The sequence below is a fragment of the Capsella rubella genome, unplaced genomic scaffold (assembly GCF_000375325.1).
Source record: "Capsella rubella cultivar Monte Gargano unplaced genomic scaffold, Caprub1_0 scaffold_5, whole genome shotgun sequence".
Classification (NCBI taxonomy): domain Eukaryota; kingdom Viridiplantae; phylum Streptophyta; class Magnoliopsida; order Brassicales; family Brassicaceae; genus Capsella; species Capsella rubella.
This window is the reverse complement of record NW_006238919.1, coordinates 8,750,478-8,767,049: the sequence shown is the minus strand read 5'-3', so window position 1 is coordinate 8,767,049 and position 16,572 is coordinate 8,750,478. Positions and strand designations below refer to the sequence as shown.

The following is a 16,572-nucleotide window of genomic DNA, read 5'->3' as shown; positions in this document are numbered from 1 at the left end:
GTAGCATACTTCTCTGGTTTATTCCCTGGCAAATAGGGCGCAAACACACACTCTTCTATGCATGTATGCATCACATCTTTACACGCACATGGTTTTATCTGCTAATATAACAAGTGTTAAAAGGAAAAAATAATCAGAAAGTGTATCCAAAAAAACAGTCTTATAGAATTCTATTGATAAGCAATAAAACTTCTTGTCAACACAAAACTTCGTCTACAAGATACGCACCAAAAAAAGAAAGTTTTTTGCTACCAACAATATATGATTGATGCTTATATTTTCAATCTTATATATATAATAGTTCGGGATTTCAAATACAAAGAGATCTCTATTAACCCCAAACCTTGAAAACCCTAAAACTTCTAGAAGCCCTAAGTTTAACTATAGTTGATAAACATATACATTAAATATATGATCGTGACAATCAGTAGACCAACCATAATATGTATCCGATATATAGAACTTTCACGGTTTTAGATTCGTTAGGGAAAGCGGAAAGAAGATGAAGAGATTATAAAGAAGATGAATAATAGTGAAGAACCTACCCGAAATATATAAACATATTCAACACACAAATATGGAAATCTCTAAAACCTTAGTATTCCTTTCCCGTATATGTGTAGCATTTTTTATGAATGAATGAAGATTTCCTAATCTATGTAGCATATTTTTATGGATTAATGAAGATTTCCTAATCTATGTTATGTGCTTATTTTTTGAATCTTCATAACATAGATTAGGAGATTTTCAAAAAAATAAGTACACATATATATACGTAAATAACCCAAAGTTTTAAGTGAGAAGTTATCCTAACAATAAATTTTAAAGGGTAGTTGATTTTAAAGAAACTAAATTGAGGAAAATATAGCTAAGGAAAGCCACGTACCTTGCAGCAATGCAGGTTGCAGAACTGTTATCCAAGGATGATAATATTATATGATGATGATTTTTATAAATTTTCTCTTCTTTTGAAATGAAGGTTGCTGAACGGTTATTTAAGATATCTTATGTTTAATTACTCTTCTGACTTGAAGAGAGCCTTTGAGACTGCTGAGATCATTGCTTCTAAATATCCTCTAGGAAACTACACGTAGTCTGGTTCCGTAAAAAAGAAACGGCAAAGAAGAAGCTTCATCGCCTGCAACTGAAGCAAGTGACTTACACGTGTCCTTAAGGTATCGTTCTCATGGCTTCGTCTTTGTCCTCTAGCTTTCCCGCTCTGCCCTGATAAGGATATTTGTTTTTTTTTTTTCCAACAAGAGCCTCTCATATTAACCGTTTCTTTCTTCCCAGCTCGTTAATGGCGAATTCGCTCGATCACGCGCTCTAAATTCACATGGCGTTCCTTCGCAATTGGGTTCGACGGAGACTTCGTACTCTGTTGCTCCCTTTTTCTCGGGATGAACCTGATCTTCAAGTTGAATTAGGGTTTACTGATACTCTCATCACCGTACGGAATTTTCGATTCGATGTTTCTCAGCTTAATCAGCTCCTCGATGGATCGAAATTTCCATTTGAGAAATTCACTGTCGACCACTTGACTGTTCAGTTTTCCGTTTGGTCAGCTCCGGCGATTAAAATCGAAATTCGCGGTGTCAATGTCAAATTGTCAGCCAGGTAAATTAACCCCATTGCTCAATTGTTGTTTTGTTAATTGCGTTTCGGAGTCCATTGTTCGTTAGGGTTTATAGGATTCTGCATTCTTTATTTCTATAGAGGGACGAAGGAAGGAAGCTCGAGGAGGAAACGAGCATCAAGTGAGACAGTAGCAAATGAGATAAAGAAAGTTCTATCTTCTATTGATCCCGAGGTATCTTTCTAATTATGCTACTATGTCAACGAATCCTTATTAAGTCTGGGATTGAGTTGGTAGTTTATTTTAATTGTAATAATTTGTGTTTTGGTGTAATGCCAATTGCAGGGATGTGTTTTACATGGAATTTTGGAAAAGTTGCTGGGTCGTAGCACTTCCCAGATAAGTAAGCTCAAGACGTCCTTCTCGAATCTTCTTCTCAGGCATTTCCGTATTCAGATACATGATATTCATCTTCAACTTTGTTTCCCGGGTTCAAGTGAGTTGAGTTGCGTTCTGGAAATCGATGAGTTGAAGAGTGATTCTGAGAATTTTGGAAATCTTAGTTTAGTTAGGAGTTCGGCTGCTGCAGTTTTATTCCCTTTGAGTCGTAGTTCCCTAACACTGAGTTGCTATGGTTTCAAGATTGGGTATAAGCGGAATAATGTGAGCATTGAACTTTGTGCATTTGACAGCCTTGTCATGTTGATTACGCTGCATAATCTTCAACTTATTGATCTGATTGTCCGCATTCCGGAGTTAACCTTTTTGTTTAGACCCACTGATCTTCCGGTTTTAATGGGACTGGCAAATCTATCATCCAAAGATAGCAATTCTGTCAGAAATGGACGTCAACTTTGGAAAGTAGCTGCTCGCAAAACTGGATTGATGATTTCACCTCACAATTTTTCATTTCAGAATTCAGTCAATGCTGTTATCTTATGGCTGCGATATGTGAATGATTACGAGTATCTGCTATCTTTAGCTGGGTACTCCAGGAAAATCCCAGAGAAATCATTACTTTGGAAATTTTCAGAAAACAAAAGGCATTTTGAAACTGCAAGACGTAAATGGGAGATGATATGTAATATTGAGAAAGATCTGTCTGCCGAAGCTATTGCACGGGCACGGAGAGTAGCCAGATACAGAACTTGTCTGAATTCTCAGAATGTTGATGACATTTATGACGAATCTTCCCTTTATGGCCACTTCAATTGTTTGTCTAAGATCACCTGGGTTTTAGCTTATATCTGGAGTCTTATTAGTAAAACATTCTGGTCTGTGGCATGCTGTCTATGGTTAAACAAACTGTTGACCCAAGAACTACAACCTGATAGGAACAATGAAGATGATTCCGAGCGGCTATCTCTTGGGTTTCATGCAGTTGTATATCTTGGGAAACTTTCAGTTACATTTTATCCAGAGAAAATGGTTTCAAAAGACAGGCCTGAACACATGGACTCAAACATTTCCATGCTCTGCCTTTCAGTTGATGAGTTATTGGTAATGTCTACTGTTGGCTGTTTTACTCAGTGTTTGTCTGCTTCCTGTGGGAAACTGAAGGTTGAGTCCTCTGATTTAAAAAATACCAGTCGTTTCATGAATTCTACGCAAGATCCCAGTAGTTCTTCTGAAGGAAACAAGAAGCACATGGGTGAAGATGTGAGAACTGTTGTAGACATGGACCCAGCACAGCGAATTTCCAAAACAGTTAGCAATCATGGCGATGATCAAAATGAAGGTATTCTGCATCTACACAATCTTTTGAGAGAAATGTGGTTGAACTGGAACAGGAATTGTTTGAGGTTGGATAAAAGTACTTTTACAATTTCTGATAACCCTTGTCTACTCGTTGACATTCAAAACTGCATGGCATATGAGCATGTTGGTAACCAAGATTCCGAGTTCTGGAAATGCAGCATGGTATTGGGAAAGTTGGATATTGTTTTAGAATATTCATCGTTGTTTTCAATGGCTTTGCTAATTTGGCAGACAGAATGGGCTCAGAAGTTATTTGTAGACGAATATACTGGAAGGGTGCATTCAAGTTCTTCGGTAACTGGTGGGGTTGATCCTGAAATAGCTAGTTATGACGAATATGGGATCTACAGGCGCAGTATCGAACTGTCTTTACAAAGAGTTCATCCAGAGAGACAGATTCAGGTTGCCATATTTATTGGTGGCCCCCAGGTAAAATTGCTAGTTGAGAAGGCTAGAGAAGTGGATACTTTGATCAGGAAGAAGGATTTTCTATTATTTGATTTTCATGATATTGAGTTTGTTGTCTGGCCGACTTCGAAATCTGACGAGGTGCCATTAAGGATGCCTAATAACGCAAGAGCAGATAGGCCTTTGCTTCAGGAGCTGGGGCTAAGTGAAACGGTGATTCCAAGTTATGAAAAATATGTTTCTCAAGGATGGAACTCCCTGTCCTCACACCTAGGGTTTTCTGGTTTTGATTGTTCTTTTTGCAAAATGGCAGAAAAGAACTGGAGTCAATTATTTGTAGTGAGACCAGTAACTATCTGCTTTTCATCCTTAAGGTGTGGGATTTCTTCTTATATCAGATTAGTTTCTTTTAATCATTGGGTAATTTATTACTACATATGTGTGATACTAAACATTGCCTTTGTCAGCCTGCTTGATACATATTTTTTTGTTGTAATGTCATAAGCGAACTGTTAGATCCCTTAATTTATCGCTGAAGATTGATTATTAGCTGCATCTTCTTCCCAACTAATGGTACTGAGCTTAGGTACTTCGTTTAACTAGTTAGTGTATGTCCATAAGATGTTTCCAAATTCCGGTGACACTACATTATAGAAAGGAGACTTACTATTGTACTACTTAGATTTTGTGCAATTCCATATAATACTGAGAGAACTGCAATCTATTGCAGAGAGCATGTTTATTCCTTTAGCGAAGCTATAATGGGTTTCTCAACTGGTTTGGATGTATTGGTGCTGGGACTGACTATTGTATCAAAACCGGATGACCTAAATGCTTACTTTCAGGTAAGAAAGGCTTTGTTGGCAGTTTTTACTTTTTATGTCTATAAATATGCATAGTATTTGGAAGATAGTTTCCTATGTCTTTTCACGCATTTTTGCTGGTGTATGAGTTAATATGTGTTTTAGTTGGACATGATGCTCAAGTACTTATGAATTCCTCGATCTAAATGACCCTTTCCTTGTGCTTTTATAGTTTAAGATCTGAGCCTAACATATGAATAGCATCAAGATCCTAAATTACCATTAAGGTTATGAAAAAGCATTCAAGTAAATTTTGTTATTTTGTACCAGATGCTTCTAAGCTTAGTTGCTGAGCTTTCCCATGGTTTGAGTGGCTTAGGCTCTGTGGGTCATTCATTGGGGCAAGAATTTCTCAGATCTGATGCAGTCAATGTGGAACATGAGACCGAAAGGATTTTCTGCAGAACTCTTTTTGTAGTTAAAGGGAGCATTAAGCTGAAGGATATAGATGTGATATTTGATGTTCCTGCAGTAGATGACGAATTTGAGAGGCTCACGGAGCTAGATAATTCTAGAATCTGGTCTTCTCTCCAGGAAGCATGCATTGAATTAGTTTTAGAAGGACATAAGTGTTTAGTCAATGTTGATCTGTGTGAACTCCAATCAATTCTCTTCAGATATGAGGGTAAAATATGGAAGAGTTCTGGAAACTTTATCGCAGAATCTTTGCTGTTCAGGTCACATGCTATTTTGTTTGAAGCATGTCTTTCTAGCTGCTTATTGAGTGTGTCTATGGATTGCTTAAGCCCATCAGCACTAGGGGACGCCTGTTGTATGGCTGGAGATTCTACAGGAAATGCATCAGCAGCAAGTGAACCTTCTACAAACAATGTTTGGGTTCAGAGAGAAGTGAACATGTTGGAATCTGCTTCAATCTCTACACCATCCAACTTGACGCGTTGGATACACATCAATTTAGCTTTGACTGACTTACTTGTAGCTAGAGGCTCAACAAAAAATGTTTTGATGGAAATCCGTCGGTCAAGTAAGTTTGTAACAGCGGTTTCTATTGGGAGAAAATTTCAGTCAATCTCCTGTGATGTTGAGGTAAATAATAAAACACTACTAGCTTTATATACATATTGACTAGCTCTATATCGTGTGTGAAGTAGCTCACAATGTTGCTGGCAGGGTGGTCTTTTTGTCCTTGAACCAAAGGCCTTGATAGGGTTAATTCATGGTTACTCCATGTACCTTTATTTCATTTCGAGTAAGGTGTCAGTGATTCAGAATTCTGCACCAGTTCTTGAGAAATTCAAAGCTGATTCAGGTGTCACTGAAATTAGTACTCCTTCTCAACGAGAAAACTGGTACCCCGTAGAAGCATTTTCTATAGATGTTACCCAGTTTGCACTGGGTTTTGTCTGTGATGATGAATATGGTAAGTCACTATCTTAATCCACTTGTACAACGTTTTTCCTACGTAAATCCATAATTGGCGTTTCAAAGAAGATATTATAACTTTATAATTGCTTGATTTTGCAGGAGGTATAAGGGAAATTGTTCTGGAGATCACTCTCCACAGTTCCCTCGATTCGGCAGGTGGAGAACAAAAGTTTCTTTGTGAGGTTTCTCGCTTATCAGTTCTTTCTAAGATTCTTGAGAGCGTGGAAAGGGACATAAATATTACTCAATTTTCTTCTCCAGCATTTAGTGAATCTTCATCTTTTCTGTCTGGTGCTCCTCTTGAAACATCATTTCAGCAAAACAATGTAATCAGTTTAGGTGGTAGCACAAGTGTTTCAGCAGATTTTAATTCTCTAAGAGATTTTTCTGCAAACAGCAATTCACAGGAAGAATTTCACTCTCGTTATAAAAAATATCTTTTGGAAGACCTACGTGTCTCTGCATCTGTTACGAAGCGAGAAAATACTGGTCACCAGTTTAGCCAGGCATGGGTCGGCAGTTGTTCTGTTCTGGGATTCGATATAACTATTTCTCTGTCAGAATTGCAGGTATCATTTTTTGTGGTATAGTTATCATGTTTGGAACATATACGTAAATTGTTTTGAAATTCTCCTAATGTGTACACATTTACTATAGTTGCTAATAGTCATGACTGCTGGGCTATTATGTGCTTCTGTGTCAGATGATACTTTCTATGCTTTCATCATTTGCTGCATTACCTGGAGGAGGAAGCACACTTGCTTCTTTAGAAGAAAGGCCTTCTCTGTCCAACAGCGAATCTGAAAGAAGTTTTGAGTCTATAGTTCCCGATGGTAAGTAGGTTAGGTATATTACTATTTTAGTCATCCTTAAAACTTGTGGTTTTTCTTCTAATGAAAAATTTATATGTGTATAGGAGCCATTGTTGCTATTCAAGATACAAACCAACATATGTTCTTCACAGTAGAAGAAAGGGGGGACAAGTGTGTTGTAACTGGTACCCTTCATTATTCTCTTGTCGGAGAAAGAGCTCTTTTCAGGGTATGTACAGTACAATATTAGAATAACAAAAAGAGAGAAAGAGTAAATAGTATTCTTTGATTTTATCTCAGGATAAAATCAGGCCAGCTACCTTTTTGCTTGACCCTGCTTTTTAGTGAAATGGTGTCCCCTAAATTTGAATTCATGTGCAGATCAGCTACCATCGTCATCAAGGATGGAATTCATCCACCTTATGGTTTTCCTTGACATCTTTGTATGCCAAAAACAGTAAAGGAGAGCCATTACGGTTAAACTACCATTCAAGCTCAGATAGTGTAAATGTCTCTGGACTTTACGACAATGCACCAACCCTCTTTCGGGCATCTTTTGACGAATCCGAAAATTATAAGGGTGATATTGACTGGGAAACCTACCGTAAAATGGTCAAAGATACATTTTACCTCGTTAACAAGAAGAGTGCTTCAGCTGTTGCATTTATTGATGGTTTTCCAGAATTTGTCAGGAAGCCAGGAAATCCATTCAAGTTTAAAGTGTTTCGTGAAAGTTTGACGACTCGTAATGTTACACCTGTGGTTTCCTCTGAGATCAATGAGTCTGAAGCGCAATCTGTGATGGACTCTTTCCCCCCTTCTATTGCCATCACAATTGATGGCGTATCTCTGACCATTGTTCATGAACTTTCAGAAACAAGGGACAAATTTCCCCTTTTTCGTGGTTCAATCAATATCACTCAGCTCAGTATACAAATGCTATCTTCTAAAGCCAGGATTATGAGTACATCAAACATATTGGTGCTGTACTTTGATGCTCAGACAAACCAGTGGTGAGGATTTTTCTTTCACTGGGTTCTTAAGATGCGTATGCTTTTCCCTGATTATGCATTTTCCTCTCCTATATAAAATTCCATCTAGCAACTGTTTATATATTTTTTTCCTTTCGTTCTGGTGGAATAGGCGGGAATTTATTCATCCAGTTGAAGTTAGTGCTTTCTACCGTTCAACTTTTCAGACTCAGGAGCTTCAAAATACAATGCACAAAGTGCCTACCCATATTTACTGCAGAGTTGGAAAGGTACTTCAAAGCATTTTGCTTAATCTTCCATGAAGTTTTGGGGCTACATAACTTGTTACATATTTTACCCTCACATGTGCAGTTGGAGGTCTTTGTAACCGAGCTGTCTTTGGATATGCTCCTTTTTGTGCTTGGAAAACTGGAGTTTGCTGGTCCATTTTCTGTGAAAACCTCCTCTATTCTTTCCAATTGTTGCAAGGTTATCAAATCCTTGATTACTGTTCAATGGCCTTATATTTTTCATACTTTTTCTTTGATATACACCTCTTCGATAGAGAAACATGAAAAAATTTGGATTCCAGGTAGAAAACCTCTCCGGCCTCGACCTTATTTGCTGTTTCAATGAGAAACAGACTTCCACAATTGGTAGGAAGCAAACTGCTTCGATTTTTCTTCGGTAACTTCTTGGTCCCTTAATGTCTTAATTTATGCATGTGTTTATGCTTAGTGATGAATGCTGACAGTCTTTGGCACTCTATTAAGTAGATTGCTGAAATAGTTTTGTTTCCCATGTTTTGATTAGTAGATTGCTACTTTGTTTTACCCATAAGGTACACAAGAAAAGTACTTAAGTAAGAATACTCGTTTGAATAACTGAGAATGGAGAAAGACGTTCACTACTTTCTAGTTCATCTGCATATAACAGTAGGTGGCAGATCCTTAATAATGTGTATTGTCTTTCAAAGGCATTCAATGAACCATCAACCAGAAGCTTCTCCAGTTGCTGCAGTCCAGCTATCTTCTGGAAAGTTTGTAACCTCCTCTATCAGCGTTTCTTTGTTAGAAGCAAGAACACTAGCTTGGAGAACAAGGATAGTATCACTCCTAGGTACTTTGAATTTTTTTCAGAACTTCTATTTGCTGATACGTTTTCCACTTGAATAAGCATATGCTGCAGCCAATTCTGAATTCCATATATGTTTTATAGATTCGAGGAGTCATCCTGGACCGTTTGTTGTTGTGGATATTAAGAAGGGATTTGAGGTATGCATAGCTGATTCTCAAGGTTTTTTATAAGATTGTCAAATATGAACCAATGGGCTTGACAATGCAACTTTTCCCTTAACTTTTGTATTTGTTATACCCTGTAGGATGGTTTATCGATCTCAGTTTCTCCTTTGATAAGGATTCATAACGAGACTAGTCTTCCCATGGAGATACGTTTTCAACGATCTAAACAGAAGAAGGATGATTTTGCTTCTGTACCTCTGAAGCCTGGGGGTTCAGTGGATGATTCAGTCGCAGCATTTAATGCCATAAGCTTATCAGGAGACCTGAAGAAGGCATTGACATCCTTAGCTGTTGGTAGGTTTGGCTAGTAGAATTTTGGTTTCTTGCTATAATACTTATAAATTGAAACTTTCGAGCAAGGTTGAAAATGGCCCCTCATCACGTTAATGTAATCAACTAGGTTCCCATCTGTTTGTCTTTTTCGATATAGACTGTACCCCCCCTGTATTTCTCTACATTAGTTCTAGAGGTAATATCAATAGTGTCGTTTCTCTTAGCGTACATGGATGATCAGCCACAGCGACTGTTCTTAATGGTATTCTGATTGATTTCGCAAACTCAATGGCAGGTAATTTCTCACTCTCGTTCAGACCTGAATCTTTGGAAGCTTTGTTTGAGGGTGAGAAGTCACTGGCAAGTGAATGGTCAGAAGAGCTTGAAGGAGGCAAGGCAGTACGCTTAACAGGAATTTTTGATAAATTAAGTTATGGAGTTAAAAGGGCATTATCTATCGAATCAGTGAAGGTCTCATTGACTACTACATATTGCTCTGTCACATCCGCAAGTCAATGTGTTGGTAAAGTGCATTTTCTGATCCATAGCATTCGGAGGGAAGTACCAATCATACGGCCTGATGCGTCCTCTGATGTGCTTGAGAAACAGAAAGCATGTATTGCATTGCGAGAGCAGAAGGAAATTTTTCTTTTGCCCACTGTGCAGGTGTCCAACTTCTTGTCCTCCGAAGCAGCCATTCTTTTGACAGAAACTGGTAATTGCAGAAAAATTATGTGTTTTTAGGGTGACCTGTATTTCTGTCTTTACATGTTACTCTCGCACGCAGATCAGTTCACCTCTATGGAGAAACACAGCATTGGGAAGCATGCAACTGTACAGAGTGGAAAAACTATGGATTTCTATGCTAATCCTGACATGATATACTTTAGAGTTACACTCACTATTTCCCAAGCGAGCTGCAAACCAGTCAATAGTGGTCAGTGGGTTAAGAAGTTACAGAAGCAGAAGAATAATGCAGAATGTTTGGATGTTGATCTCGATTTTTCGGGTGGAAAATACTGTGCTTCCTTGAGATTGTCTCTAGGGAAAAGAGGCATATTGGAGGTCGTGTTTTATCTAGAAATCTGTTTCTTTCCTGGTTGCTTTTTCTTATAAAAAATCTTTCTGGTTGACACAGGCAGCTGTTTTCACATCGTACATTCTTAAAAACGACTCAGAATGCACCTTGTTCTTCTTTCCTCCTGATCAAAAGCCTCTGTCCAGGTACATGGCAAGTAAATCAAAATATCCGTAAAGTTGATGATGGCTATTTACTTTTGAAGTAAACAATGCAGGGAAGATATGGAGAAACTTGATCATGTTATCCCCCCTGAGTTTGGATTGTATTTGCCCCCAAAGACACAGGGGTCGTGGTTTTTAAGGTATGCTATAGGTGCTCGATACATAGTTATTTTCATCCTCTATCTATTTTATAAATTATACACACCTTGTTTGGCCAGATCTCGCAAGGTTTGTGTCATATTGGCTGATGGTCATGGGGCAACTGAAGCAGTGTTGGATCTGGATGCTTTATCAGGACTAACAGAGATTAGTTTGGGAACAAAAGATGAGTCTGGGTTTCGGTTTATAACAAGGTTTGGGTTGTCAGTTAAATCAATCTCAAGTAAAATGGTTGTTCCATCACGGATCGTGACTTTTGTTCCGAGACATCTTGTAATTAATGAATCAGAAGAGACCATCAGCATCCGCCAACGCTATTTTCAGGTTTGTTTTGTGTCCCTTTTTATTTATATATTTATTTGCTATCAGGAACATGATTTGTTTACTTTTCTTTCTGTCACTTCTCTTTCTTTCTGAGAAGGATGACTCTGTTGGCATAATCACCATCAAAAGTAAGCAGAGGGCAGCCTTAATATTGCAGGAAGAAACTACCGAGAAGAAAGAACTCAATCTGTTCGAAAATTTTATCAGAAAACACGGAAGTAACAATGCAAATCCGTTGATATTCGTCCAGTTTAGGTCGAACAAAGCAAACTGGAATTGGTCAGGCCCATTATGCATCACTTCAATTGGATGTTTTTTCCTTAAGTTCAGAAAGCAGTCAGGTGAAGCAGGCAGAGGCGCAATTGAATTTGCATCTGTTAATGTTACTGAAGAAGGTTCAACTCTTGCTGTCCACTTCCAAAAACCACCAAATTCTCTACCACCATATCGAATTGAGAATTTCTTGCATTCTGCATCTCTCACGTACTACCAAAAGGTTGGTCATCTCCTACATATTGTCATTGCTACATATGTGTTTCTGAAAATTTGTGCATCATTCACTGCTTGTTGCTTGTTAATCACAGGATTCATCAGAGATTGAAGTACTTGGACCTAGAAGTGGGGCTGATTATGCATGGGATGATATGACTCTTCCTCACAAGCTTGTAGTTATAGTAGATGGTAATAGTTGGCTTCCCACAATGTTCCTGCCTAAAAAGCATCAACCTTTTAGATCTACTAGCAACAACAGAATTCGACAGTTTATTCCATGTTATCAATTTACTGAGCACTCATAAGTATCTAATTGACCAAAAAGCTGGAACTTTATTTTTGCAGGAATGATACCTCTGCGCGAAGTCAGCTTAGATAAGGTCCGTCCATGGAAACCCCTTTTCAAGGCAACTCAACACAGAGGCATAGCCTCACACTTAATGATGAAAAAGAAGACCAAAAACCATAAAGCAGCCGACGAGGAATTGAGTAGCATACCGATGGTAAAGGTTGGATATGAAGTCTATGCAGATGGTCTGACTCGAGTCATTCGCATTTGTGAAGTTTCAGAAAGCCTAAAAGGAGACTCACTATTTCATTCTCGTTTGAAAATTCAATTCCGATTAACCCATTTAGGAATTCACTTACTTGAAAAAGTGAAGCAAGTAAGTCTGTGTTGTACTTCTCTCGTTTGCACCATCATATCTGTATTGTATCTTGCATTTGTTTCCATCAACCTAAAACTTACTTTCCCTTCTAGACTTGATTTTGTGTTAAAATATTTATGTAGAATGCAGAGGAGAAAACTGCCATGTCTTATTCTCCGATCCTAGTGGCAAGACTTGACAATGTTGGTCTACATTCCATGTTCACAGACCAACAAAAATTTAACCAATTATGTATAGAGGTATACTTTTATGAGGTGCAACAGGTTTGGTTGGCTTTCTGGTTGTAGAAATAAGACAGGAATTTTGTCTTTGGATACTGCAGGCTCTGAATATTGATTACAAATGGGAAGGGGCACCCTTTGCAGCCATGCTTCGTCAGCATCAATCAAGTTCAAGTGACGCAAATGATTGTCTATTCAAATGTGTATTCATTCTAGTATCAAGTGGTTCCAGTGTCACACAAGTCAAGCACTCCTCAATAGTGTTACAGGTTTCAAGCAGTTTACTGTGTCATCCTTTTTTAAAATCTCCATACCCTTTTCTTCTCACACTGTAAAATAATGACTAGAGAATTTTGACAGAGATAGTCAACTTCTGAGTCTTCATGTATTGATTGTATTGGCAATTATGCCCGCTTATGCTGCTGGCTATAATATTCTTACTGTCTTATGTTGCAGCCAGTCAATTTGAACCTAGACGAAGAGACTTTAATGAGAGTTGTGGCATTTTGGAGATCATCTCTCAGTACAAATACGCAAAGTAGCCAATACTATTTTGATCATTTTGAAATTCACCCAATAAAGGTTGCTCTAATATTTGCACTAGTTGCCTTCTTTTTCATTTTCCACTCTAGGTTGTGTTTAAAATACCTTTATTTCTCTTCTTTTCAATTAGATTACTGCTAATTTTCTTCCTGGGAGTTCATATTCGAGCTATAATTCAGCTCAAGAAACTCTGAGGTCATTGCTGCATAGTGTTGTTAAGGTATGGACATCAGGAAGTTCGTTTTATTTTCATAATTTTCCTGTTTTTCGTATATATACATGCACATAACTTTTTATGAGCTAATGCTTAGGTGGTACTTTGTTTTCTGTAGGTTCCAGAGATTAAAAATATGGTTGTAGAGCTAAATGGTGTATTGGTCACTCATGCTTTGATAACAGTTCGCGAACTACTTCTCCGATGTGTAAAACATTACTCATGGTACCGTCTTTTGCGTCTATGTGAGAAGTTCCTAGGTAAGCTGTCCTTTGATTCTGGATCTTATTAACTTGTATAATTTCTCCATAGGTATGCAATGAGAGCAATCTACATTGCAAAGGGCAGTCCGTTGCTTCCACCAGCTTTTGCATCCATGTTTGATGATTTTGCATCGTCCTCTCTTGATGCGTTTTTTGATCCTTCTCGAGGCTTGGTCAATGTCCCTGGTTTGACAGTGGGTAAGCGATGTGCATGTGTTGTATCATTACTTAGATTTTTGGCTTCTATAGGGATCAATTCTCAATTGAGTTGGGAATTTAATTTGCTTATATCTGTTGTAGGCACTTTCAAACTCCTCAGTAAATTTATTGACAACAAAGGACTGTCAGGGACAAGACGTTACTTTGGTGATCTTGGGAAAACTGTAAGTAACTTATAGTATATCGCTAGTCAATTTTCTAGTTTTTCAAATTCAACCCCTTATGCAAATACCATTGCAGCTAAGAACAGCTGGATCCAATGTAATCTTCGTTGCTCTCACTGAAATCTCCGACTCTGTTCTGAGAGGTGCAGAAATGAAAGGTGTTGACGGACTGGTGAGGACTCATCTCCTTATGGCCCGCTAGGCTGAAATTTCCATTACCACAATGTTTTTTTTCAAAAATCATCTCTCTCTTCTGCCAGGTCAGCGGTTTCCACCACGGAATCCTTAAACTAGCGATGGAACCTTCAGTGATAGGAACAGCTTTGATGGAAGGTGGACCTGATCGAACAATTAAGCTTGATCGTAATCCCGGTATTGATGAGGTGATATCTCCTGCCCTTTCTTGTACTTTCAAATTAAATATATTCATTTGAGTAGAGAAGAGAAACTTAGAATTCCTCTGACACATAGAGCTTTTTAAATTTTGACATCCCTCTGAGTTTTTCACTATATAATGGAGTGGATGTCATGGCTTCCTTATCGTGTAAAAAGGCTAGGATATATATATATATATATAAGCTTCCAGTCCTATCTACTAATTTCTTCAATTTTTAGAATCATTGTGACAGATAATTGCAAGATTTAGTTCTGTATGCTTATATAAACTCCTTGCAGTTATACATTGAAGGATACCTTCAAGCTATGTTGGATACAATGTATAGACAAGAGTATCTCAGAGTCAAAGTCATTGACGATCAGGTAAACAAATTGCCAAAACAATGTTTCTCGAGCTTAGATTTTCTTCGCAATTCCAAGAAAAGGATGTAAACAGTATCATGATTTATCTAAAAGACAGATTCATACCAACCAGAAATCATGAACCTCATATTTCCCTGACAGCCAAACATGTTTTCTTATAGGTTTTCCTGAAAAACCTACCACCAAGCAATTCTCTCATAGATGAGATGATAGACCGTGTTAAAGATTTTCTCGAAAGCAGGGGATTACTCAAAGGAGATCCCTCAAGCTCTCGTCCTCGTCGCCGTCTCCATGGAGACAAGGTTTATTCAAGTCCCTTTTCTCTACATAAGCACAAATTTGGCTTGGGGGTGTTTGGTTGATAATAATTCCATTCCGTTAGCATATGCTCTGTGTGTTTGACTTTGATGGACCCTGATATATCTCAATGTGATCAGGAATGGAAGATCGGACCAACGCTGGTAACATTGTGTGAACATCTATTCGTCAGCTTTGCAATTCGCATACTGAAACAGCATGCCACAAAGGTCATTACAGGTCTTAGGCCAAAGAAGGAAGAATCAGATGCGGAGAGTAGTGACACTGGTTCCAGTACTGCAATTGTACCGGTAATGAATGACCAGAAGAAGAAGAAAGTGAAGTTTATGTGGAGAACTGGTGTTGGGAATTTTGTGGCTTCAGGTATCGTTGCTTACATCGACGGACGTTTGTGCCGACAAATTCCTAATCCAATAGCTCGCCGGATTGTGAGTGGGTTTTTGTTAAGTTTCCTTGAGAAAAGCAGTGAACAATAACCACTTCCTCTGTAAATAATCTTCTACAGTAGAACCATTACATTACATCAAATAGAAAGTAATAAAAGCTCCTTACGTTTTTCTTCTTCTCTGCATCAATCACCATTGCACAACTGTGTTTTTCAGGGATCTGTTTTAGTTGTCTTAACGACAAATGGGTCGAACCGTTGAAGTCATAAACAAAACTCTGTTTCACTGTCCTGCTTCAGAACACTCTATTACGCGATTCAAAATTGGACGATTGATATATGGGCCAGTATTTGAATGGAGTCTTAAACTTGGCCCGCAAGCAAACACATGTCTATCAAAACAATAATTTTTTTAAAAAGTTAATTTTCCTTATACAAATCCATCTCAAATATGGAAAAACTTTTCTCTATATAATCAACGAGGAGTCTCATCTCCCACGTTATTTCATTAGTCTCCCTCTTTCTCTCTTTAGTTTCTTCAGTACGTATTTTTTTTTTTTTTTGCGTTTGTGTTTTACTCTCAAACAATGGCTGATTTCGAAGACCTCCCACCACCATGTGTGAAGGACCATCATGAGAAGAGAAGAAGCAGAAAAAAGAGGATGATAAGAACGAAGGAACTTGAAGAATTGATTAGTGCAGCCACAAAAGCCGCTCATGTTGCAAGAGACAAAGGGTTTTACATCGCCTCTCCCGAAGCCATACAGTGCGTTGAGATCCTTAGACATCTGCGAAGCATACCTCTAAACGCTCGTCTTATCACCAAGTCCAACGGCTTTCGCACTATTCTCTTCCTCTGTAAGAATGGTAACCCTAAAATCCGCTCCGAGTCTCATTCCGTCATCGATCACTGGAAGGGCATTCTCCAAAACAAAGTTCAATGATGGAAGAGATTTTCACTACGAAGACTTGTTCATCATCAATTGAAGAGTATAAACCTAGGGTTTTTTATTTTTTCCTTGTAAAGGGTTTTGATAAATTTGTAAGAAACTAACTAAGGTCTTTTTTGTTTCTTCTAATTCAAAAGTTTTTACATGTTTGAAGAAGAACCAAGTCGATCGTGTTATTAATAAACGAAAGTAGCATATCATTGTAAAGCAGAGGAATGGGTAAATTTCTATCGAATTGAGAATCATGGGATAATAAAGAGATGATTGTTTAATACGAGGTCAAAAACATAAAAAGAGTAAAGC

At 38.0% G+C, this 16,572-nt stretch overlaps 2 protein-coding genes across 2 annotated transcripts; both read left to right on the top strand.

The window, feature by feature from the left end:
* The first annotated feature begins 1,255 nt into the window (after positions 1-1,255).
* On the top strand, positions 1,256-15,495 carry LOC17885048. Its single transcript, XM_023783346.1, has 36 exons — positions 1,256-1,617; positions 1,717-1,810; positions 1,922-4,116; positions 4,473-4,587; positions 4,876-5,652; positions 5,737-5,986; positions 6,091-6,560; positions 6,695-6,824; positions 6,908-7,032; positions 7,185-7,816; positions 7,947-8,064; positions 8,147-8,263; positions 8,367-8,461; positions 8,751-8,893; positions 8,993-9,048; positions 9,156-9,369; positions 9,644-10,063; positions 10,136-10,413; positions 10,487-10,572; positions 10,644-10,730; positions 10,809-11,073; positions 11,171-11,569; positions 11,658-11,754; positions 11,911-12,230; positions 12,356-12,472; positions 12,556-12,723; positions 12,911-13,036; positions 13,128-13,217; positions 13,330-13,436; positions 13,524-13,672; positions 13,775-13,857; positions 13,934-14,029; positions 14,118-14,240; positions 14,533-14,616; positions 14,778-14,918; positions 15,054-15,495. Exons 1-36 carry the CDS (start codon positions 1,337-1,339, stop codon positions 15,408-15,410), a joined length of 9,405 nt encoding a protein of 3,134 aa, XP_023639114.1. The 5' UTR covers positions 1,256-1,336; the 3' UTR covers positions 15,411-15,495.
* Positions 15,496-15,889: 394 nt separating this feature from the next.
* LOC17885729 lies at positions 15,890-16,306 on the top strand. The gene is given in 2 exon segments (XM_006290340.2): positions 15,890-16,203; positions 16,205-16,306. Coding segments are annotated over 2 exon segments (399 nt in total). The 5' UTR covers positions 15,890-15,906.
* Positions 16,307-16,572: the final 266 nt, after the last annotated feature.

What these genes read in the sequence shown, in the direction of transcription:
- LOC17885048 (XM_023783346.1), top strand. Translation starts at nt 1,337, where the DNA reads ATGGCGTTCCTTCGCAATTGGGTTCGACGGAGACTTCGTACTCTGTTG. An exon ending in TGTCTGTGATGATGAATATG is followed by an intron (nt 5,987 to 6,090) that starts GTAAGTCACTAT and finishes TTGATTTTGCAG; the next exon opens with GAGGTATAAGGGAAATTGTT. An exon ending in CTCTCACGTACTACCAAAAG is followed by an intron (nt 11,570 to 11,657) that starts GTTGGTCATCTC and finishes TGTTAATCACAG; the next exon opens with GATTCATCAGAGATTGAAGT.